The following is a 26,091-nucleotide window of genomic DNA, read 5'->3' on the forward strand; positions in this document are numbered from 1 at the left end:
GGGGGGGGGGGGAAAGTTAAGCAGAAAGAACTGTTATCCACAGATGTCATCTTAGAGCCTTGAATAGTACAAGGCTATAATTGGTTTAGAATTTCAAACTGATTTTGAATGAATCCTGAAGGTACTTAAGGATTGCCCTCCTTAATATTGGACTTTTTTTTTTTTTTTTTTTTTTTTTTTTTCCTTAATAAGAGATAGAGCAGTGTTGAGAGATAGTAAAAAATTAGGGAAGAGTGGGATGGAGAATACAGTGCTGTGGGCAGTGCTGACTGACTTGACAAAAATGCTGTTGCTGGAAGTCTGTGTTGCTAGAGACCTAAGATTTTCCTTGCATCATACCGAGCAATGGTTTGAAAGCATTTCAAAGACACTGGCTCTTGTGGATTATTAAGTACAATAGGTTTGTTGTGCTTCCTTGATACCCTAAAAAAGGAAAAAGAGAAGACCTTAAGAACTCCTTGTTTTCTTACATTGGAAAAACATAGGATACGGAGTATTTAATAGCTTTGCAGATACAGTCCATGTTTCTTGAGTTGTTGTAAATGGCGTATTGTTGCCTTTATAAACTGTTTCATTTTATGCAACTGAGTTTAAGCCAAATTAAAGTTCTTTTGTGTTATAGTATGATTGAAATATGTGGGCTGCCACTCCCTCCACCCCGCTCTTGTGAGATGAGACATAGCAATGCATACTGCAAGAAGAAATTGATTTAATCTGTGTCATAATACCAAGAAGATTGGGGGTTTTTTTTGTTTTGTTGAAGGAGAGAGTCAGAGTCAAGAACAGGGCATGGCAAAGCAAGCTTTGATTGTTTTGAAAATGTCAAGCATAAGTAAGTTTTTAGAGTTGGTACTTTTTTATTATTATTATTCCTTACTTATGCTACAAACCATTATCTTTTGTGCCAAAAAGCCTGAAGAGTGGCTGGCAGCTGAGTAGAGTGGAGAGCCAAGCATGTTTTGCTCTGGTCTGCCTTGTGCTGTAATGTGAAACAGCAGAGCAATTAAAGGACATCCCTGTGGGTTAGCAGCAATACAAATTGAACTTGTATGGGGATATACTTGTCATTAGTAAGGGCTCAAGACAGTGTATTCTGTTTTTCTAGTTAACTGTTTCCCTTGCTACTTACTTACTTTCTTTGTGGTAGTACATCTTTTTCTGTTAAAAGTGTAGGTTAGTTTTGACTCTTAACGAAGTCTGGTCTTGACAGTTACTAAAATCTGTGAGAGAGAGCGTACAATTACTCATCCATCCCAAACCCCAAAATGATGGCATGATGGTGGATCTCTTGCAACATAGGCAGCCTGACTTCTTGCCAGTTTTGAGAGCCAGCCTGACAGTTCACGTGTCTTGCCCTTGAGCCCCCCTCATAAAGTGTAGCACTGTAAGATCAATGAGAGCTCGAGGATATGTTTTGATGAGAAGACAGCCGAGCCAGCTAACAGCTTCTTGTTGAAAGGGGGAATTTCAGCAAGCTGATTCAGACCTACAGTGGCAGAAAATGAACGAAGCAAAGCTGGTGACTGCCACTGCAGTGGCAGAGGCAATTAGATTTGCTCTGCTGTTCTCACTGAATTGCACCTGGAGAAGAGTAGCCTGGAAATCTACAATGATGATTTGTGTGAGCTGGACCCCTTTTGGAAAGGCAACACTCTCTGGGCTTGCTGTGTAAAAAGCTGAGCTATGTGCTCTAGCACTTTTTCAGTCAAACTATAGAAAATTGCTTTTGTTTCACCATGACCTCTCAAAAGCTCTAAATTGCATATCATGTGAGCCAGTATGCAATGACCTGACTTCTGGGTGAAGATTAAAAAAAAAAAAAAAAAAAAAAAAGCTATTTTTATCTTACCTTCCAAATCAGCAGCTTCGCTATGTGTACATTCCTTCTCCTTGAGATCTATTAAAGCTTTTCACTTGTAAGGTTACGTTCAACTATGCAGTGTGTGTGCTTACAAGGTTTCAGTGGTTTGTTCTGTGCTTGCTGTTAGAGCAGTGATAGGGATGAGAAGGAAGTTTGGGATGTTGAAATGCCTGCCAAATGATTCATTTTTTTTCAAAAGTAAGATAAAGTTAATCTTGTTGAGCTCTTAAATGTATCTTTAAAGTAGAAATGAAACTTGGAAGATTACTTATGATGCTATATTGATAATTTTGAAAGGAAAAAACTTTTCATTAAACCCCCAAAAATTCAATTGATTGGAATCTAAGATGGTTTTCTTCCTTTTTCCGCCCCTCCCCTCTTCAAATTATGGCTGGATTGGAGTAATTGCTAATTTTGCAGTTGCTTCAAAGGAGTCATATCAGTTGCCTTTAGAATTGTTAACACACTTATAGATACTTAAAATGCTTTCTTACGAATAAGTTGTTCTTCTGCTTAGAGTGGTTAATGAGGACATTTGCTTTGGTAAAGAGCAATTGGATTTGTTGATTCTATTTAAACAGAAATATAAGGTTTCTTTCCTAAATGAAAGAAACCTCAGAAGCTGAGTTTGCTTATTGCTTTCAGTTTACACTTCATATTTCCTCCATTTACTTTGTATGCAAAATATTAAGCATGCAATTTATTGGAGAAACAGTCTAAGGTATACCTTAGTTTTGCTTTTTTGACAGCTCTGAGCACCTTCATTTGAATGAATAAAGGTAAGTGATTGCTCTTCAAAACATTTTAATAAAAGCGTTACAAAATACTAAATGTGTCCTAATTGCCTAGGAAATTTTGAGAATTTATTTTTGTGAACACTGTGTAGCAGATTCCTTAACATATGGTTTAGTTAATGTAGTTAGCAATAGAAAGGGAGGAGGTAGACATGGAAGACATTAACAAGTATATGTAACTACCTGGACCAGAGCTTGAAGGGGCGTTTTTGTAAGAGTACTGTTGTGAAACTTAACTCTGAGAACTTCCAGGCCTGGACACCAGATTTTAGTGGCAATGTTTTCCGCTAGTCTGGTGAAGGGGAGCTAAGGTATCCTCCCAGGGAGGTGGTGCCTATTTCGAGGGGAAAGGGTTGTTGAGCTCAAGTTGCAGTTTTCTGATACAAACTTTGAGTTACTATGACCAAGTTAAACTTGAGGTCTCTGTGTTGCTGTGTCTGGGGAAGTCTGTATGTGCTGCTGTGGTTATTGTTATTTGCTGTACTTTCTTGAAGGGCAGGTCATCAGAGGAATTGAGCTGCTTTTGGACTTGCTGGTGAAGTTTAAGAAATAAGCGGGAGGCCTGTAAACCAGAGATAGAGGAGTTAAAGCAGTTGTAGAGCTCAAACATACAAAAAGGATGTTTGGGAGACTCACTTCAAGCATACAGGAAGAGACTATTACAGACAATCCACAGCCTGTCTAATCACACAGAAATATTTAAAACAACTAAAATGCCTTTCCAGAAATCTTCTGTTGTTGTCATGTTATCGTTCTGTTTGTTCTTCAGATGCTGCTGTTTTCCTGCCTAGGAAGAAGATTAAATTCTTCTTTAAAAGTAGAAAAGGCCCTACTTGGGGAGAGGAGAATTTAAAAATCTAGTTGTGTTTCTTATATGTAATATGAAAATAGATAAGGAACAAAATCCAGATTTTATACTTTCAGGAGACTGCCTTTAAAAAAAACCCCACAAACAAACACCCCCCACCGCCCCCACCCAGACACCAAAGAAAACTCCCAAAACCCCAAAACAAAATCAAAAAAGCACTGCAAAATTTTTTTTGATTGAAGAGAAAGAAGCAGATGTGCCCTCCCTTTCTGTGCCTGATTCTCCTAACAGACACTTTAGTGAAGACTTTTGTCTCTGGTCTTTGTCAGGTGATTATGCTTAAGTGTAAACCAGTTTATGGATCCACCTAAAATGCTGTGCCAGAAATCTGGGAATGTTCCATTTTAATGTGATTTAGTTGAGATAACCAAATCTGTGTCACAGAGGTAAACCTATAGAGAGAAATGTTAATTCAACAGACTTCCAAAAATAACTAGTTGAGGGGTGTAATATTGTAAGTGTGTTATTAGTTTGGTAGTTTCAAGCAAATGTATTTTTTTTACAAAAAAAAAGCAGTGAAGAACTTAGTCCTCCAAACAGAGCTGTGCCTGGTTTTCTATTTAGTTTTACATTTGTCTTGCACTTTCATGGTTAAAATGTAATGCCAGATATCTAGCTACAATCAAACGTCTTTCTTTGCTGTGAATTTTAAAACATTTTATAGAAGCAATAAGAAGTTGATGTTTTAGTAAGTTATAAATTAAAAAATATTCCAGTTTTTACTTTAACATCTTCATTTGCTTACTGAGTCTTGGTTTAACATTACTTCAACAGGTAATTCTCAGTGTGAAATTGTCATAGTTTATACTGAAGTGGTAATAGATCCTTAACCAGGACAGTTCAACAGAGCTTTCTAGCAAATGCCTATGAAATGTCAGCATAATTGTATGCCTTTTAAAAAAAAAAAAGGCATTAAAAAAATTGCATAAGCCGTTTTCCTGGTTAAAAGTTAAAGGAGTGTGCCAGTGGGTGCTTGGAAATCATTGAGTGACTTGGATGGGCATCCTATTAAGTTAATTTTTCACTTCATTTGAACAATTTTAAGTTTTTATCATTCTTAAACTGCTCCTTTTCAAATTATCTGCACTTCAAAGGAAGTCAAAGAGGTTTGGTTAACAGCAGTTTTGTCCCTCTCCTTCCTTACTCTGCTGTTAAACTATGCTGGACTAATTTGCCCGTTTGCGGGGGGGGAGAAATAATCTTGTTTCAAATTTAGGCTTGAATTCTTGCATTTGTTTGTGGTTTTTTAATTTTTTTTTTGCTTAAGTGTTGAAGAATGAAATGTGTTCTTGGGATGGGATGGTGGGACAGAGGAAGAATATTCTAGCTTTTGGCCACTTGTGCCTTACCCAGGAGAAAGGAACTGAAGTCAGTGGTTTAATCTGCACCTGCATTTTGGAAACCGCTTTGTCGTTTTTTCTTCACGTTGTCTTTATAATTGGATAGCATACAATTCAGTTTTAATAATGTGCTGCTCTTGAATCCTACCGTTAAATGTGTGTGTTTCACCTACAGGATTTTGCACAGCTGACGCAAACTAGGTGTGGGGTTTTCTTGGTAGTTCATAGGCTCCATTGGGCTCCATTGCTACCTGAGGCAGGAAGATGTCTGCTTGTTTGCAGGGCCAACAGCGCTAGTGCACAAAGCAGCAGCTTTTCAGAAAGGGAGGTCTGGGCATTTTTATGTGAGGAGGACAAAGTTTCAAACTTCCCTAAAGTAGCTGTGGTGATTCAAATAGTGTTGATAAGCTGAATTGTCATACACATACTCTATAAAGCAGACTTCTTAGCTTTTTAATACTGGTTTTGATATCAGCTGTTCCATAGGGAATGGATAGGGTTTAGCAAAAATTATGCACAGATATACAGCTAGTCCATCAGACAGAGGCTGTCAAGGCCAGAACTTGTTAAGTGTGTGTTGGGGGCTGACAGACTTCTCTTTTCATGCGGCATTGTTTTCAGAAACTTGTGAAATGAGAGAGCTGTTTACAGCAGTGAGGGCTGGTTGGTATTTGCAGTGCTTTGGGGAGTTGACCAATTCTCCTCAAACTGAAAGCTAGTCTGATTTATTGTCATTGTGCATGCAGTGTCATTCCTCTACTTGGAACTGTGTAAATTTGGCTTTTGCCAAATCGTCTGTGATCAGGATAGGATGTAGACCTCAGAAACAGGCTTTGAAACCTCTCAGTAAAGGTATTTGACAGTACAGTGCATGCACAGGGTGTCTGTGTCTCTGAACACCTGACATGAATTAGTTTTCCAGAAAGTGAACTCTTCTTTAGAGGGGGTTAATACTTGTTACCTTTATTTTCTGTTATATATCTTTGCTGCTCCACTTGGGGCAGGGGGGAGGGGGGAAGTATCTAATGCCAATAAAACATCCTCCAGAACTAAATATAAACCTAAAGCTGCCAATTGCTGAAACTGAGATTGGAAGCTGATTGTTGATTTGGATTGCTGAACAGATGAGGATGATTGCTTTTTATTGGAAATCTGTCAGTAGCTGTCATTAGTATAAATCTGTGGCTTTTATAGTCCTGTCTCATTTTACTATTGGATTATTTTCAGTTCTCGATCTCAGTCCTAATACAATATGGTATGAACTTCTGAGAAAATGAGGAAAAAAAAATCAAGGCAAAGATATTCTTTTGCTCATTAAAAAAAATTGTGCAATTATTTCATTGGTGCAGGGAGTAGGAACCAAATACTAGAGTTGGGGGCTGGCACTGAACATGGCCAGAGAGATGACTGATATTTAGTATCCTTGTGATAAATCTGCTATATTTGGTTGAATTATGAGAGGCTTAGAACTGCGGTTCTCAGAGCCTTGTTGACTTGGCATTAGATTTTACAAAGATTGTCCATGTTGAAGTTGGTGTGTCTGCTTACAGCTTCTTTTTGCCAAACAGATTAAGCATACCCAGTCCATTGCTGCTGTTTTCTGTTTTTTAGCTTCTCGTGACCCTAGTAGTCACGAGACTACTATTTTTTTCTTTTTTCTTTTGTTCTCATCAGTGCTAATAAAAAGTTGCCTTTATCCTTACCTTAACTCTAGCTATTTCTTTTAGTTAGAAACTACTGCAGAAAGAGAACATCTACTTCCTTAATTAATGGGAAAAAAAGCTATCTGAGTCAGAGGGTCTGCTTCCTTCAAAAGCTTCTTCCTTCCTTCTGTTGAAACTATATTGTAGCTTTGTAGACTTCTCTTGTAGGATTTTTGTTACTCCCCAACCCCCCCTCCACAGACATTGTGGAGCAGTGGTCTTCCACTTTCTGGCACATGTTATCATTTAGTTCTTCATTTAGTTCTTAGAAAGAACCTAAGTCTTCTAGCTCGGAAAACAAAATTAGAGCAGTGTTAGATTTCAGCTCTTCAGAGCTGAGATTCCAAGAAACCAGTGTTGTGTTACTCATGCTCTTGGGTTATGTGGAAATGTGGCTTGCATCAGACTGGGTTGAATTAGTTCTGCAGCGTTTGTTCTAATGCCCAGCCATTGGGTAGCTCTCTGTAAAGAGATGAGGAACTGCTTACATTAAGAATCCCCTCAGGCTCAGCTATAGGACTTTGCAATGTTTATCTAGTGCTGCAACACGTTTTAAAACCCAGGTGCTTGTTGGCTTAAAATTGACTTGTCTCTGCTACCAGAATTTGAATTATAGATGTTTTAGTCAAGCCATCTCCAGGCTGGTGTCTTGGTTTCTTCTTGTAGTTTCCTTGACCACTGAGTGTGATGCCTTTGAAGGACAGTGTTTCATCCTGTTCTAACAATTTCTTTGCTGCAATATATATCTGCATTGTCTGAGAGGAGACCATGTTCATCTGCATTATTATGCATTAGCTGTCAGGACTTGCACGTAACACAAGTAGTATTAGAGGCTTCAAAATTTTCTGCTGAAGAGGGCTACAAGTGTGCAATTCTAGAAGCAAAAAGCAGGAACCTTTGAATTGGGATTGCCAGGACTGAATCCTGACTGTCTGCATCAGCTCAGAGTTTTAACTGATTTTTCACTTGACTGGAAGTGGCAGGTGATTAAAGAGAAAAAGTAATGCCTTTTCTGTAGGTGAATAACTGGCTAAAAAGTAGTATCATCAGAGAAATTACTTCTTTAGTCCTAGATTCTTTCAGAATCTCAGTGGTCAAGCTAGAGGCACGTCTTCTACTTATCCAGTTTTTGGAGTGGCAGGAACCTCATTCCAGGGCTGTGTTTGAATAACGTAAAATCTGACCAGGCTTAATTTCATCTGCCAGCAACAGTGAAGCCTTGACTTCCATCTTGGGGGACATGGCAGAATGTGTTTCCACAGATTTTACTTCTGTAAAACTAGCTTACCACTCACTCCCTATGGAAAAACCCTTTCAAGGTTTGGGTCACTCTTTCCCCTTTGGGGGGTGATGCATCTTCCTGCAGCAAAAGGATGTACCCAGCATATACTGTGAAGCCTTTTCCAGCTTTCTTTCCTTTGAGAAGTGTGATACAGATGCTCCTCTTTTGGGATGGGAAACCCTTTCTGGTGGCTCAAGGGAAACATTTTTTATAAGCTGCTTTCATTTAGAGTTGAATCTCTTACACTCACAATTTAAGGAGAGGTCTCTGAAAAGAACAGTTATCTCCTGCAGAGACTGTTGATGTGGGATAGTGGTTTCTGGGACTGTTAGACTAGAGTTATCTTGATCCTATTCCACTAGTTTTAAGAATTCATCATTGGATTTGATGGAAAAATAAACCTATCCCAACAACTGAAAAGCTGTTGCTAGTGGATTTGTAGAAATATTTGATCTCTTCGACAAGAAAAGGTTATCAGAATGTTATCTGAAGTGTAATCTAAAGCTGATGGATCATTTTTTTTTCTTTTTCTTTCCCCCATGACTCTGGAGTCAGCGCTTGTATGAAGGACTCTGAAGTCAGCACACTGATAATTGTGTGGGAACGCTGCTTTGAGACACCTGTGGTGTAGCTGAACCTCTACACTATTAAAGGGTATTCAGTGGTAGCCAGAGTTGTTGAAATGTACAGTCTATGTAAATTTACTTCCTCCTTTTCTTACCCTCTTGCTAATAATCCTGTGATCATGCTCCACTGAGACTCTGTAGTTGAGCAATGATTAGAGCAATGCTGGGTGTGCTCACGCCTGTGTATTTGTGCTGAGCACTAGGATAGGGGGGATGGGTTGTGAACACTAATTCCTATGTATGTTAAACAAAAAGTTTTATGTATTGAAGTGATAAGTTGTCTGTTCATCTGATACGAATGTTTATACAGGGTGCTTGCTTTGAGAAATTTGGTGTTGCTGACTCTACAGCTTTAGAGTTGATTTATGGGTTGAAGTGAACGATGGTGAGATGCTGCGACATGGATGATGATTACAGCATTTAATAAAACAGCCTTTTATGTAAGCTGGACAGGATGCAACCTTGTGTTTTTCTAAGGGACTGCAGCAACTTTGGCCTTGTGATATTGCCTTGTCTGCTTTTGTTGAGACCTTTTCTTATGGCTCTGTATGGAACATAGTATTTAAACCAATAATTTGTTAAAAGTTTGTTTTGTTTTAATTGTGTAGGACACCTGATGATCTCTCAAGGCAAATTGTGGCCCTGCAGCAAAGGGAGCTTGTGCTGAAGGAGCAGAACTCTACCATCATGAACAGGTGAGTGATACCAATAGTGGATGCTGGTAGCAAGGAACTGCTATATTAAAGCATGTAGAAAGAAAACAAACACTGCAAACTGAGAGAACGGCTCTTTAGATTTCCTTGCTGTTCCATGGAGACTTCTATGTTATCTTCTGTTCTTTCCCATGTTGAAGATGACCATTTTGCTTGCTTAAATCCTTGCAGGAAAAACAACAACCATGGGCAGGTGCAGTGAAATTTATCCAGCTTTATTTTAGGAGCTAAAGTGTTTGTAAGGGGAAGTGAGCTGCTTTCGCAGACCATTTCATCTGGAAAGGGAATGTCACAGCAGAATGTGCAAAGTAGTCATCTGGGTGCTTGCATAAGAGCCCTGAGGGCTGTGATTTTACTGCTTAAAAGACCAGATTGTATGGATGGTGATGGAAAAGTGTGTTTGCAGTTTTGGTGGCAAATTACTGCTAGACTTTGGGAGGAGCAGTCTGTTTATAGAGTGAGATCTGTGTTTAAAAGTAGAGGGTGTTTAAGCCTTTGGCCTGGTATGGCAGTGAATACCTAATAGGGGAAATCAGTTTGTCTGCCAGAGCTTAACTTTCCGGAGTGCATTGGTTACACACAGCCCTTCTTAGCACAGTGCCACGGCATGCCAGAAAGTGCTTCTCGTCCTCAGTGCACATATTCTTACTTCCCACACTGTTTTATTTCCTCCCTTTAGGAACTCATTGTCTGTTCTTGTTAAAAACGGTACCTCAAGTCTTTCAAAAAGGCTCTTGGACTGTTTGCATTCCCAAGGTGTTAGATGAATTGTCTAAGCAACAGAAGTGTGGAGGATTTCAACCTTTGGTGTAAACATGTTGAATGTAAAGCAGTCAAATACTGTGTAATTGAGCACTGGACAAGCATTATTATTGGGCTGCATTTGCTGATGTGTCTCCCGAGGTATGCGGTAGATTTTGGTTCAAGAGATGATCGTGTTGTGGGCTCCGCCTTACTAATAATGGGCAGGATTCAAGCTGAGTGTTAAAAGCTTTGCATGTGCTGCTACTATTAATGAAACTGTTTAGTCAGTTGTAAAATTGTTAGCCAAGTGTAAATTCCCATGAGTGCTGCTGGTCAAATTGTTTTGTGGTTTTTGCTAAGAAGTTTTAAGGGAGGGAAAAAAATCTCAGCAATATAAAAAAAGACATTTCATGTATTAAAAATAAACCAAGCAAACCCTCAAACCCAGAATTGATCAAATGATCAAATAAAAGGATCATGGTAATGTTTGACTTCGTGATTTTTTTTTTGTTTGTTTTGTCTTTTTTTTTTTTTAAGGCTGTTTCTCACAGCCTGTCAGAGAAATGCTTTTTCTGAATTTATTAATGGCCAAGGGGAATCATGTGTTGAAAAAGCAGCTTTTTGGTAGTGCCTGTTCATGCTGGATGTAATTGCGCCAATTTAGTTTAAAAATAAAAACATGATTAAGATTACTTTTTGATTTCAAGTTAAATGGGCTGTAAAGCTGCTTAAATTAAAATTCTAACGTTTTCTTGATGCAATGCTGTGTGTCATTTCTGAAACTGATCATTTCAGCTTTCTTCTGTCACATACCTTATTCTGTCTTAAAATGTAGGCAATAAGATACATTTTCGAAAACCTTTCATTACTGATGATTTGAAGGTTCCCAGGAGAAGGTCTTGAGTCTTTGGAAATAAAACCTTGTTAAGGAAGCAAATCTAATTTTCTCTTTTCCCTGAATGCCATCCAGATTTAGCTGATGGTCTTCTCTTTTATTTGTTTCCTAATTATGTTCAGACTGGTCTGTGTATTACAGTAGCTTAATATGTGATCATGACTCCCTCTAGTGAATGATGGAGCCCAGCACTTATTCAGCTTTCTGTTGGTTCTTTTTCGGCTAAAGTTCTTCTGCCCTTAGTTGAAATGTGTTGTCTTCAGTACTGATAGTGCTATATTTGATTTATAAAGGTGATGGTTGTGTGTGCGTACAGCAATGTGCAGTACAAAGACAAAAGAATTTTTGCCTACCTTAAGAAGCTTTGATTGACTTTTCTCCATTAAAATTAATGGTTTGGTAGATGCTGAAGAAAACATCATCAGAAGTTGGCTTCTGAATTTAATTTTAGTGCAATGAAGTGGGGAATCACAGATAGTCCTGGCTTACCTGTTGCTAGAGCACAAAATTCAATTTAGTTGAAGAGGTTTGAGTGTGGTGTTAAAGATGGTGATATGACCCTTTTCCCTAAATGGCTGACATTGAGTCTTTGTACAGTGAGTGTATGTTTGGTTGTCACTGAGCTTTTAAACACAGGCAGAAGAGTGCCTGGAAGGGTTTTTTGCAAGCTGATTATTCTTTCTTTCAGTCTTTATGCTGCAGTCGTCTTGTTTTTTATTCCCAGTGATGATACCTTTTGCACATTGTTTAGTGACTGTGATAGACGCTTGCTCTCTACTGTTTGTCTCACAGCCTGGCAAATAGTCCCCAGTTTCTTTTTGATAAGAGGAGATGCTTGGTGGTGAAGCAGAAGTTAATTGCTAATTTAGCAGAATGTGAGCAGGTCTTGACTTCAGAAAACAAACCAGGCATGGAAAAGGTATCATAGGGGAACAATTTGCTATGTAAAGTCCCATCCATTTCTGTAAAACTGGAGGCAGATCTAGCTCAACTGCTTCCCAGTGTCCTTTAGTTGATCTAGAATGGAGAGAGAGGTATGGTGTACAAACACACTGGTAACAATATTTTCCAAATGGCATGTGGGTTCACTAAACAGACAATTCATTTTGCCTCATTCTTCCATTCTTGAACTGCTTTCCATTTATTACTCTAGGGTTTTTTTTAGAGCCAGTGTTTCTGTTATTAAACAGGCAATAGAGGTCATCACACCACAAAAAGGCTACATCATTACAAATGAGCCTTTGCATTGATATTCCCCCTGCTGCTAGCTTGGGGATCTGAAGCGCAATCTGTGTTTTGTGTAATCTGTGCAATTGCCAGTGTCTCAAGGCATCCCATAGATCAAATGATGATGCAGATGATATTTACTGTATCGTTTGGATTGGATGCTTTTAGACACAGAACCACAGGACTGAATTTTCTGAACAGTGGGTTTAAATCAATTTCTTTTAACAGTGATTGTTTACATGTTTGAGTTGTGTAGGCTCCCTTGGAGCTTACTGTTTTTGCTAGGGAGGATAAAGCTTCCTGTGGTGCTGCGTGGAGAAGGTGGGGAGGGTCAGTCTTGTGCTGGACACATACACAGCAGCTCCTCTTCACAGATTCAGGATCATTGAGTAGTGTAGCTGGAAGTGGCATTAATAGTGCGTGATGCAATCTCACTGCTGTTTTGGAGTGTGTTGCTAGAAGTTGTGTAAATAGAGTAAATTACACTTTCAGCAGTAACAGCAGGAAGTATTGTGGAGCTTTGTAACTGCAAAAGATAGATAACAATCCAAATGTTTATAAGCTCAAAAGAAGATTGCTTAGGGCTACTTTGAGAGCATGAAGTGCACCTGCTTTGCTGTAGGAAAAGGCAATGAAAGAAAGGTGTTTAATTAGTGGGTTGGTTTAACTGTGCATTGTTAGTTTAAGCACATTATTTTCTGCCCAGAATGTGAATGCTATAGGCATTGTACATTGAAATGTACTTTTCGAGGAATAGTTTATAGTTGTAGCTTGTAATATGGAAAGTTGGCCAAGCAGTTTATAAGCTTTTGTCTTACGGAAAAGTGATGTAGTAGTTACACTATTTTTTTAAGTGAGAAAAGCAGCATATTTATTTTTCCAGCATCTTATCTGCCTATTTGGAGTCTCTGGAGAGATTACCTAAAACAATCCTGGCAAAGCATTCTAGAATTTCAAATTTAGGAGAGAACTTCCCTTCTCGTCATTGTTGTCAAGCACAAAGGAATGATGCTGCTTACAGTTTGATCTTTGCTTCAGTTCTGAAGGACAGGCTATGAAGATGCACTTTTCTTGGTTACTTGCATTTCCTCCCAAAGTGATAATTTCTCTTCTACTTTTGCTCTTGTTGTGTAACACTGACTTTGGGCCATTGAGTTATCTTGTGGAAAGTCAAATACAAGGAAACACATAGGTGAAGTTAGTACTGAGCAGGATGAAGGATACAAATAAAAATGGAAAAGCAGTAAAGTTTTGGTTCTGTTGTTGGGATCCTGGAGCCGCTGGCTTATTCCCATCACCTAGTGTCAGAAACTCAGCCATATGTTCTGACAGTTTCATATGGGAAAAGGGATACATAGGGTGTAGTTGAAAAAATATTTTCTTTCTCTAAGTGCTCACAGAGCTCTGTTAAGAGACATGGTTGTTTACCACCCTTATTCATATTAAATCATGTAAAGCTGATTTATCCAAACAACCTGCTGTGTGTGTTGCTTAAAAATGAAATAAAAAAACTAAACCGTGGAAGGGAATGTAGATTGAAAACTGAACAAAAAGTGCTTTTGGGTTGGGCAGCAGGGATTTGTTTGAAATAAAAAAACCTCAATGAATGAGTGATGATGTGCTTATAACTGTCCATCTCCATAAGTTAGCTGTTAGCTCAGAAGTGTTGTAAATCTATTGCTTGTCTTCTGTTTTCCTTGGATGTCCCAAGGAGTGTCAGTCACAAATATAAATAGACACTGTCAGACTCTTCCCCTAATCTTCTATAAAGTTGGGCAGAAGTTTAATTACAGTGAAATGTCTTTTATCTGACAGAGAAGTGCTAGCTTTTTAATAGGCTTTATGAGTTATTTTGTGATCAAAAGAAGCACTTAATGCCTAATATAGGACAAGGTAGGGATTTTTTTTTCTTCCCGTTCATCTATATGGCACATTGCACCTTGATTTATATGTGGAGGTGTGTGTGTACCTAGTACCAGGCAAATGTTTATTCACAGTGCTTCAGGGAAATATTAACTTATGGCAGGTTCTGCATTCATTTATAGAGTAATATTATGAAGAAATGACTAGTAGGTACAGCTTTTTCTTTTCTCCAAAATGGATCTTTCATGCATTTTTATACTAGAAGGTAGCTGATAGTGTCCCATTAAGTGACCAATCTACTCTCTCCAAATAAACATAATCAAATAGTAAGCTTCCAGGGCAGCATCTGGTTATTCGTGACTCTAATTGGGTAGATACAAAGCTTTTCTAATTTTTTTCTGTCACATAGTTCGGGCCTAGCAGAAAATAGGAAGGCAAGAAATAATTTAGCCAAGACGTTGACTTATGCGTCCAATTCTAAAAACATGGGATTTTGCCCAGACCTTTGCTTTTCATGGTTGTGCCGGTTTTAGTCTGATTTCCTGAGGAAGTGAGGCTTATTACTGTGCTTTGTTTGTGTGTGTAGATGAGATTGTGCCTATCCTACACTTCCAAACTTGCTAGTTACAGTCTGTCAAGTATGGCAGATAGTAGAGGTCTCAAAAATAATGAATTCCAGCAGGTTTAAGTAAAACAGGTCTCCATTTCCAGGCCAGACACGCTGTTGGTGCAACCAGATGTCACACCCCATTGACAGTGAGGCTCCTATGGGAGATTGTGCCTCCTTACCCTTGAGACTGGCAGTGAGTGAGGACTATTCTGATACAGTAATATCACAATCCATAATTTCTGCTATACCATGTTTTGCAAAGGCTTTGGTGGCATTTGGTAGTACTGTGGTAATGTTGTTGGTATCGTTTTTATACTGGTAGTATAAGAAATGGAAGTCTGCATGAGTCCGTATCAACTCTGGAGACAGAAATCTATAGGAGAACCGGCAACGGTGATTCTGGAGCTTATGGAACTAGTCTCTTTCTGTTTAAAAGGAAAAATGCATATAAAGCCTAAAGAAAAGCCTACAGGGGACAGACATAGCTGTAATTGTACCTATTTTTCAGTCTGGAGCTCTGTATAAACTGTATAGCACAAAACCATGAAAATATTGGTATTTGGTTTCTTACCTTAGGTTTGACTATGCTTCTTGGAGAATGTTCAAGGATGATCTGTGAAATGCCTCTGTTCAGTGCTCTGATTACTTCTAATGATTAAAAAAGCTCTTTACCTCAGTTCTTAATATTTTTTTTTCTTGTTCCAGGATTGTGATTGATTCTTGGTGTTCCTACTAGCATCCCTGATGTTTGTGCACTTTTTATTACTAGAATGAACAATAGCTTTCATTTAGTAGTCCTCCTCTGAGTTGCTAGTTCAGCATTCCCTTGGGTGTCCAGGTAGCAGTGTGTACTATTCACTAAAAAAATGTGTAAAAATAATCAGTTCATTTGATAGGAAGCATAGACTGTTCTTGATGGTGTGTTGTACAGCAGACACTGTGTTGCACTGTAAAAGTTATGGAAGGAGAAGTCTGCCTAGCATTTCTTTTATGCATGACTCACATCTGTGCTATAAATCTTTCACTTCTGTGAGACTAAAATTCCTAAAAATCGTAGATGAAATAGATGTATGTTAATACTTGTCTAGAGTTCTCGGAAACTAGAGTAAGTATTTAGAATTATTAAAGTAATTTGAAGTCGGAATTTATTATCTGTTTTCAGTAATCTTGTTCTTTTTAGTGGAGAGATGCTAGATCAAAGTAATGATTTACATGAAGCTGATGGGCCAAAGGAAGTGTGCCCCACGTCCATGTTGTATTTGTGATATGAATACAAAGGGAGGAATTATAATCTCAGCTGTGGAGTAGGCAGCAGTACAAAAATATTCGACTTTGAAACCAGTATTATTATGTAAAATCATGAATTCAGCCTGTTGCCTATCTTCATGTAGAGCTGTGGGACTGCAGTGCTGTAAGATTTCTAGTGCTTAGGGATTTGCCTTTTATTGTCTTTGCAATGTGACAGTAAGCCTTGAAAAATTTTATACATGTTGGAAAAGAGGGAGGGCCCTTCAGTTTGGTAATAAAAAAACCCTTTAGAATCAGTCTTGAAGTCATAAGGATGGTCCCATGGGTAAGGTAGAAGAATGTGGCCTGAGAAGTCTAGGCTTAGTTTCTAGAGAAGCTCTGTGTTTGCTTGGGTTCTGCTGAGTCACTTCATACAGTGACCTGGGGTTCTCATATTCTCACATGCAGATCCAGAAGACCATGTGAATGAAAAGAAACATCTCTACTCCATATATCCTGTCTAGTCTACACCTAATAATTTTTAAGGCAGATAAAATACATTAATTCGTATCTTATCTCTCTGTACCTGTTCAGATTTTTTTTGTTCCCTCTCCCCCAAAAGCACGTGCTACACGTTTGTACCCATATAGTATCTTAATTTTATAGTACCGGCCATGGCTATTGAACTCTTTCTTTGAAGTGTTTTATGATGTCATCAACAGTCAAACAAGACTCTGTATAACCATTTTGTCTCTTAATTTGTAATGCTAGGACTGCGTTAGAGCCTTCCTGAGCAGTCATGAGAAGCCAGAGGAAGATTGGTGGCAGAATGAATTTTCTGTCTTTTTAAACTCTTTTACCTGAATACCTACTATAGTTGCTGTAATAACAGAGGTATCAAAGACTATGGATTTTTCTAAAGTACTTTAGGGTACTGTTTATATTGTTTATTTTAAACAGATTGATGATTTCCCCCTGCTTTGAAGGGGAGTGGGGACAGCCAGAATACAGAGACATTTTACCAAGGTAAATGTGAATTCTGTAGGATTTTTAAACTGCTGTGAAGTAGTGTTGGTTCACGCACTGCACAGACTATGGTTATGTCTAAAAAATAGATTGTCTTGGCTAGGATGTCTCAATCAGTTGATCATATCTGCATGTAAACTTTGTTCAGCTCTATAGCTAATCGCTTGTTTAACAATTTCTCATCTGGGTCACATCAACTCTACTGCATGACTACTTCAGCCTGCTGGTATTGGTATTTTTATTATGTATTTTCAATTCAGTATTCTCTGTGTCTGCTTGTATGGACATGGGAATGTGTAGACCATAGTGCAATATAGTAAATGGAGGAAATACTGTAAGTATATAGCTGTTAGGGGGGAGAGGGCATTTTTAGTTATAAATATTTTCCTAATGTCAAAGTTTTATAATCTATACAAAAGACATACTGCTTGAAAAGTTTAATCAAAAATAAAAAGTATGCTGCCTTATCTTTTTTTAGCTGTGTAAGGCAAAAAAAACTTGTATAAATTGCAGTCAACTCCCCCCCCCCCAAAAGCAGCTTTCTTTTGCTGCTCTGAAAGTTAAATGACTAATGTGCATAATTTATTTGAGCATCTGTGCTAAAAACTTGCATACCAAGTTTTAGTTCAATGTGATCAACAATGGCGAAAATTAGGATTTATCATGGAAATGCTGACGGATGTGAACATGTGTAGGCTAAACCGGTGACTGACAAACCTTCTTATTGTGCAATGCTAATGGTGAAACAATTTTTTTTTTTCTGCTGTAATTGCATTCCCCCCCCTCCTGCTTAATTTTCTCCTTTTCAAATTCGATGGTTTTAGTTGCACTTCATATTTGGATTCCTGCTTTTTCTGGAGTCTGCATAAAACCTCCTAAGTCATCTTGTGATATTTCTAAGCGCAAGATACCCTGAGCTCTCCGGGCGAGGGGGGGAGGATCCTGACATCTAGCTGGTGCTTTGCAGTAACATGCTCAGAACGGAAGATGGTGCCGGCAGTCTTGGCAGCTGCTCTGTCTTCCCTCCCCTCCTCCTCCACCTTTTCTGTCTTGCACAGCCAGGGTGCTGTCACCAGGATTATAAATTCTGGAGCCAATTAGCTAAAAAATGTTACAAGTGAAAGGAAAGAAACTAAAAGCTGCAGAACATCTTGATATGAATATGCCTGTCTCAGAAACTCTTCCTGTGAAGAGCTCAAATGTGGCCTTTTACTACAGCTCTGGCACAGCTTTTGGTGAAGCATCAGACACTTTTGAGGCACCTGGTTAAGGAAAGAGGAGCTGGTTTGGGGGAGTCAAGCACAGGGAAGCAAGGCACAGCCTTCTTAGGAAATTGTGCTGGTAATACAAGGTCTTCTGTTAAAATTTGGAAAAATTCTGAGAGTGCGTTCATGCTTGACAGTGTTTCCTCCTTTCTCCATCCTTGTCCACAAGAGTTCTTGTTGAAGGAAACTTATTATTTTTTTTAAATTCTCAGAGTCAGACTGATTGCTTAGTTATTGTATGGGTATCACAGAGGAGAAATGTATTTATAGTCAGTTCCACTCTGTCTCTCTTTTAAGACGGTAGTTGGTGTGTTTTCTGGCAGTAGTGGTGTGGCCATGCTCTGTTGCTTAGAAGAAATTCTGACAGACGGCTTCTGGATGCAGTCATCCTTTTGTGGAATGTGTCACTCCCTAGCAGGAAAGGAGATGGGGTAGAGTTGGAGATGGGTTTGAGAGGGATGGTTGGCAACTGGGCCAGTTACTTTGTTGCTGGTGACTCTTTTTTAAACTTTACTAATATGAGAAAAACTGTAGTAGGATCTGACATTCAGAGGGCCCTTTGGGCTGGATGCTTGGTCAGAAGGCTTAGGCATTGTACTCTATGTCAGAGTTTGGAACAGTGTTCTAGCAAAATGTAATTTGGTTTCTGTCATATTTTATGTATGGACTGTTTTTACATATTTTCAATATTTAAAACAACGTTCACATATTCATAAGTTTTAAAATATGTTCTCACTGTTAAGAGATGGAAATCAGTAAAAAAAAAAAAAAAAGAGAAAAAAATCCCAACAAAAAACCTGCAGCAAAACCCTCTAGCTTTTCCTTTATTCAAGCAACAAAAATCAAATTCTTATGAGTGGAATAACTACTGAAAAGGCTTTCTGTTTTTCAGCCAGAAAAAGCTTTTGAAATATTTATGGAAATAAACCAAAATGTGTCCCTTTCTGGCTGTAGAAATAAGGGATTATCAGATCTAGCCTATGGCAATTGCAGTACATTGAGTCCAAAATATCTACAACTAATAAAAGAGAGTGTATGCTTTAAGAAAACACTGAGTTTTGGTGTGGTTTGTTTTTGTTTTTTGTTTTTTTTTTTTTTTTTAATGGGACTTTACTGACAAAGCAACACCTATCCATGTGTTATCCTAATGAAAAAATCCCTCTTCTTGCACCTTGCATTGGAGGTTAAAATTGTCACCAAGACAATTGACTCTTGAAAACCAAATGTATTGTTTCTGTTGACTGATCTTTATCTGCTGAAGTAGATAAAGGCTGAAGAAGTGAAGAGCAAGACTGAAGTTGCTTTGTAGCTCTTTCTCGTGTAGCTGGGAGTGTGGGGCAGTGCTACTTACATCCCTTCCAGCTGAAACAGTCTGAATCCTGTGCCACCAAGGATATAACTGCAACACAGGCTGTCTGGCTGTGTCATACTCCCAGTTTGAGTGAACTTGCTCATCGGGGCAATACATATATTATAACTCAGTTTTCATTCTACGAATCTGATACTGGTGTAAGAATGGAGCTTGCTGAAGTCAGGGTGTATTCTGGTGATTCACAGAAGAATCAGCAAAGCAAGGTTTGTAGGGAGAAGTAATACCTTTTATTAGACCAACTGATAGGATTAGAAGAGAGGCAAGCCATTTGGGCACACAGCCAATGCTCAGATCTGATATAGAAGAAAAAGCCTTCAAGCTAAACATAGGTTGAGAACAATTGCTCTGAGTTTAACTTGATTAATCAGTTAGACAATTTGAAAGAGAAGGTAGTGAGCATATGTGGAATGGGGAGAGGTATCATAAGTGATGAAAGGGCTGTTAGCATCTGTGAGAATGAGAAACTGCCTAAATCATTTTGATACATGACCAGGGTCTGGATACTTTAAGACAAACAATTAGTAGTATGAACTTTCACCGTATAGGAGGAGCTTGGAAGCAGCTAGAGGATGCGTGTCGTGTTTTTGCTGGAGCTGTATACCAGTGAATACTGTGTTTCACTGACTCAGCGTTGGTATGTCAGACTTGCAATTAAGGGGCTAGAACTTCAGTTTTACATTAACCAAAAATACTATTTTCTATACTGTCAATAAAATCATTTTATCATACTGTTTGACTTATCTCCTCTGGGCACTCAGCTGCAGCAGCAAGTCTGTACCTGCCTTTACAATGACTGTTGAATGAGTTTTGCTTCGTTTGTCCAAATATGTTGAAGGATACAGCATGTTTCCCGAGACGCAGTATTTCTGCCTCTCGCACTTGTGAGCGCTGTGGGCTATGCTGGTGCTGGGAAAGGCCAGCTGTAGATACAGAGTGGGGTGGTGGTGTTTGTGGCAGAATCTGTTGTAGATTTTGAGTAACCGTTTGGATTTAACAGGGCAACATAATGTAGCTTGCTTGTTGGCTTTCTATTTAAAACTCTGTCCTATTTAATAAAAAGGGCACCTGCTGCTCTGTCACCTAGTATCCTTATGTGTAGCATAGCACACAGCTATGGGTGGTATATCTCTTAACTCACCTATTTGAGAGTAACGTAGTATCTTTTAGCAGTGTACTTCTCAGATTTTTTTCTTTCCCGACTACATCCAAAAGGGGAAAAAAATGCTGATAACAGGAACTGTGATTATAAAAAACAAGCAACAGTAAGATAACCTGGGACAAAGTGGCGTTTAAAAATACTTGATGTTTTTAAGCTAATTACATTTTTATATTGCCAGTGACCTTTTGGAAACCTTTCATTTGCATAGATTGCAGATGCCTCCAAAGAGGCAAGGGAAAATGTATTCCAGTTGTTTCCTCAAACCCAGAATGCGGGTCTAGTGTCTTTAGCCCTCCTTCAAAAGAACTTTGTACCATGCTTGTTCTGAACTGGAGGTAGAGCTTTGCCTGGTTGAGAAGGCAAGCAGCTGGGCTGTGTCATCTTACAAGGCTGCTTCTTGAAGGTAGGGGTTCTGTGTATAAACAGTGACAAGGGGACATTCTTGAACTTACAGAGGAAGTACTCATTAATACTTAAGGGCAGAGGAGACTTGAAATTCATTCTGACTCCTTTGGGAAATTTGTGGCTTGGTGGATTTTTAAATTTTGTCTTGAAGTAGTCACTTTACCTCTTCCCTGAATTAATGCTGAAGGTCTTGAACTGAATATAGTGGAGTGAGGCTGGGTGAAGTTTTAGTATTTTCGCTTTTCCCATCCTCTGGAGACTGTTGTCTAATTCTTGAATGAGAACTGAACAAGAGAGAGAAGGTTAGTTGCATCTCTCATGGATAATGTAGCTGTCATTGAGGTTGACAAGTTACAGTGTCCTGATCAGACAGCCTCAGACTTCGCTGGTTTTGGTGTTTTAAAAACAAAGTGAGTAGCATCTTCTGTTAACTTGTACAGACTTTAAAGAAGTTCCTCATGTCCTTAAAGAACTGAATCAAGCCAAGGAGATGGTGTAGTTGCTGCCATGTTTGATCAGTCAGTCTAGTTCTTAATTAATTTTTTCCACAGCACTTTTAAAGAGTAAGTTCCTTCTCTAGTTCACTTACTTATAAGAAGTAGAAGACCATTGATCTATCTCCTGCAAGATATTAAGCCGTGTTCTAGAAACAAACCCTGTTTAGAATAGTGCTTGGGACTCAGGGATTTGAATCCCAAAAGAAGAGGTCATATTAACCATGTCTCCAAATAGAAAACTTTATTGTAGCAGAGGTAATTACTAAGGTGAGGTTGACTGTATCCAATGCAATTCCTTCTCTGCCATTCAAAAATAAGAAAATAAGTGTGTCTTTCTATCCAACCATCTGAATCACCACCTGTCCAATAAAAACCCAACGTGTTGCATTGCTGTGTCTATTTAAAGGAGAGAATTGGAGATGTCATAAAATTCATGACACTTTGCTGATTGTTGCTGGTACAGAAGCCATTTACATATTCCTGTACTGAAATTTATACCAAATATATAATATTTATATATTTGGTATAAATATGAAAATTTTGTTTAAATATAAAAAATGAAATAAACACCAAAGTGATGTGTACTCATCACTTTGTCAGGGGAGAGGCTTATGTGAACGTCAGGTGACATGCAGGAAACTTGGGACAAACAGAAGTCCTACAGCAGTGACAAAACAGGACTTGTAAAAACATTTTCTTAGAAGGAAGCTGATGGTATGAGTGTTGTGTGTCTGTTGTGTATTTACACCTGGCCTAGGCTGGATCCTGTCTGTAGTATAGTAAAAGTTATCTGTGTTCTTTCTAAGTGTATGAGGATATGTGTTTCTGCTTATGGTCTATAATGTAGTGCTTCTGTAAAGCATTAAAGCTGGTTAAGGTAAAGAGGATGAGGGAGAGGCTGGATGGAAATTGAGAGACCTGTGTAAAACTGGGCTGCAGAAATACTCAAAACTTCATGGACCTTTGGAAGCAATTTTGTTTTCAGCTCTGGTTTTGACCCAGGACTTCTGTGTGATGTTGAGCAAGTCAGTGATCTGTCCTCTGGCTTGTGAAAGTGGTAGTTAACGAGGCTTATGATAATGTTTTCTAAAGCATGTCTTTGTCACTACTTCTGCAGGGCTTTCCCAAAGCGCAGTTCCTGCCACTTGAAATTCCTAAAGCTTTTGCCTATGCCCCAAACAGATCTTTTAAATTCTGCTTAATACAGATATGTCATAAAGCAGATAAATTTTGTTTTGCTTCAGTCAGCTTTGTATCCCATTCATTAAATAGCATCTACTAAGAAAACTGTGGGAACCTTCCTAAGGAGAGGAGGAAGCTGGCAGTATTTTGTGGTTCTGGAACAGGCTACTATGCAAGGAGACCCAGCCTTAGTCTCCTGTATGGTTCATGCTAGCACTGTAAGTGTGACAGAGGGGTAGGAACAGTTGTGAGAACAGCTTTGTTTTGGCGCTACGACAAGAAATTTGTTATGACAGTCAAAGTTTTGCTTCAGTGTGAATTTGCTGGTTTGCCTTGCATATCGTAATGGTGTGTATTAAGGGAATGAGAGAGTAGGCAAGGTAGGAGGAAATAGCAATCTAAAAATCCTATGTTCTAACTCCATCTTCTGCAGAAAAGGGTGGGGTGCGAAGTGAAAAGAGAAAGTACGTCATTACTGCAAAACTAGATGCAGCTGAGCAAAGCCACGTATGAGAGATGAGTAAATCATCAATATTTCAGATCACCACTTTTATAAACAAATTTTAGAAAGTGAGAATGAAAACCTGAGGAAATAATGCAGAAGAGAGAGTCTGTGTGTGTTAATGTCCCTTGAGCCCTTAGCAGGCAGGAGAAAAGGCTGTTTGAATTTTAAATTGATTTAAATTCCTTTTGATTTTGCAGTCCGTGCCTGTTCTGTGTATATTGTCCCTGGAAAGTGAGCAGAGGATGTTTAAGACTCTCTTGTTTTTATGCTTGGCTAATTTTACTGTCCTCCTGTATTTTCTAGCTGTAAATGTTGCAGACTTTATTACATTTAAACTGGTTTTAATATAGTAGGTTATAAAAATCTAAGAAACGAGAGGTAGTGTCCACTGCAGTGACGTTTTTAGTGCAGGGAGGATGCTTGCAAGTCACTGAAAGGCTTAAACTGAAACTCTAGGATCATCTGCTTAGTGAAGACAGTTCAGAAATAAAAAAAACCCTGTCACAGCTGAGAATGAATTTCATTGTTAAAAAAATCCTCCTTTTCCTTTCATCTGAGGAGGTGGTTTACGCTTTGAGGCATCAGTCCAAAAGTGAGGAAAAGAGGGAGGCTCTGTTTCCTTCCTTTTCGTAAAAAGATTCAGCAAGTTTTTTTTTTAATATATATATAAAAGGTACATTATATATGTATGTACATTATGTATGTATTTGTGTATATATATATAATTGTACATTATATATGTAGCTGAGACCCTTCATAACTGACTGCTCGTTCTTAACCAAGAGCTATGAACGGACCTGTCTATAACTTCTGGGCTACAGGAGACATATGCGTATACTGGTGCTATTCCTGCAAGCTCCAAGCCATCAGTAAGGATTTTTTGCTTTGGAGATTGAGCTGAATGATGAAAACCAGTGGAAGCTTGTTCATACCTTCCTGCCTGTCTAGCAAGCTAGGGGAGGGGTAAGCAAGCAGCTTCTGTAGGCTAGGGATTCTCTGCCCAGCCCAGGGCTGGGTTACAAATGTAGATATCAGGAGCAGTTCTAGTTTGGTCTATTAATTGCAATTATTCTTTCCGCACCTCACAAATTTTAAAAATATGATTTCATACATCTGCTTTCAGGACATCAATTGCACCTGCTGCATTTTAAAGCTAAAATAGCTTGGGAAGATAGAACCATCCTCCAGTAACTGCCTATGGATATATTTCCCAGTTCTTAATAATAAATAATACTCTCGAGTATTCAGCTTTGAAACTTCTGTCAGAGTGGCAAGGCTGGTCTCTCTGGTCTCCACATGGGCTAGAACTTCATTTAATACTTTTTGACATTAAAACTTTTTGAGAACTGGTGCCTGTGGTATTGTCTGTTAGTTCTGATTTCGTCATAGCTTAACAGATAGTAAACATCCTGTAAAATGTTTATGATAATTTCTGCAAGCGACAACTTCAGTTCCCACATCACAACCTTGCATGTCTTAGCAGCTGCTTTATACCAAGTTCCACGTTCAGCCCAAACTGAGAGCCACAGAGGAAACTGAGACTGAGCACACTTTCTTGGAGCCCTTACCGTATTAGAACAGGGACTGCTTGTTTTTCTGCTTCTGGCTTTTTTTGAAAAACAAAACAAAACAAAAAACCCACACAAAAAACAAACCACAAACCAAAACAAAAAAACCCACCCTTTAATCCATCAGAATCATAAAATCATTAAATCGGTTCCTGTTTGTCTAAAATGTCGCCAGTGGGGAATGGCTTAAAACGTGGTGTCTAGCTGAGGCGCAGTTAGCAATGTTAGGATCCTCTGTCCGCTAACTTGAAGCCTCAATGTAAAATTTAATTCCTTTACAGACTGCCAGTAATGTCTATGATAAATAACTGCTTTCTGTTTTTGCAAATGATTTACTGGTTATAGAACTCGAACGTAGAACCTCATTAAATAATATTATTTTAATAATTGCTTTATTGCATCCATTTAATCATTCCGGGAGCTACCACAGATTTGTTTTGGTGGGTGCAAAGCAGATATCCCATCACTCATTCAGCTTTGTCCACTTCTAAACAAATACCTGAGTAGTTGGAACTTTTTCTTCTTTTAAACCTGCGTTATTTTCCCACTGCTCCTCGATTTCTACAGCAGAAAAAAAATACAAAGAAAATTAGTTTTTCTTTTGTGCACATTCCTGTGTAAATTCTGCATCATGTGGCATTTGGATTCTTTTACCTTAACTGTTGTTTTGAAGATAATGGGAAGGAAAAGGTGCCCAATTGACTGCTCTATAAAACCTAAAATTTTTCGGTTCCAAAAGCTTGCAGCTTTTTTTTAAACATTGAGGTTGTGCCTGCCATATTTATGGAAGATGCTGTTTGACTAGAAAAATCACTAAATTTATGATGTAACTTAAAATAGATCAAACTTCAACAATTTGGGTTTTTTGCCTGACTATACCTATTCTCCAGGGTATGTTAGTATGATGGTTCACAATGGAATTGGAGTTGGAAAGAAATCTGTCCTTATTACAAGGGAGTCTTACATCTTTTCAAGATTGACATTCTGCCCAAAATAATAGCTGATGCTGCATCTCAGGAATGCAAAAATAATCAACCCCCCAGCTTTTAAAGTCAACAAATCTCCCTTCTGTTTGCTTTCATTTTTGCCGATGCTGCCGTTTTATTAAGGTTCTCTCCGTAAGTATGAAGGTCAGTAACTTAATATGAAAAGTGGTTCTGAAATTATGAAAATCCACATCTAGGAGCTGGGATTTTAGAGAAACCATCAAGTGTTATAAGACCTGTGATAACTTGTAGCCAACTTTTACTTATACTGTGTAGCTTTCTTCACTTAAGATGACATGGTTTCTTTAGAAAAAAACATTTAACTTTATGACAGTAGCTCAAGCATTCTTACATGTACAAGTGTTGTTATGGT

The 26,091-nt window shown here is 38.5% G+C and overlaps 1 protein-coding gene across 2 annotated transcripts in view; it reads left to right on the forward strand.

The window, feature by feature from the left end:
• The window catches only part of MAD1L1 (mitotic arrest deficient 1 like 1), a 380,463-nt gene that overhangs the window by 31,605 nt on the left and 322,767 nt on the right, over positions 1–26,091 (forward strand). For both annotated transcript variants that reach the window (XM_037385754.1, XM_037385755.1), the window contains exon 10: positions 9,083–9,169. In XM_037385754.1, coding sequence (XP_037241651.1) covers positions 9,083–9,169 — 87 coding nt within the window. The remainder of the gene's footprint in view (positions 1–9,082; positions 9,170–26,091) is intronic.

Source organism: Falco rusticolus, chromosome 4 (genome assembly GCF_015220075.1).
Source record: "Falco rusticolus isolate bFalRus1 chromosome 4, bFalRus1.pri, whole genome shotgun sequence".
Classification (NCBI taxonomy): Eukaryota; Metazoa; Chordata; class Aves; order Falconiformes; family Falconidae; genus Falco; species Falco rusticolus.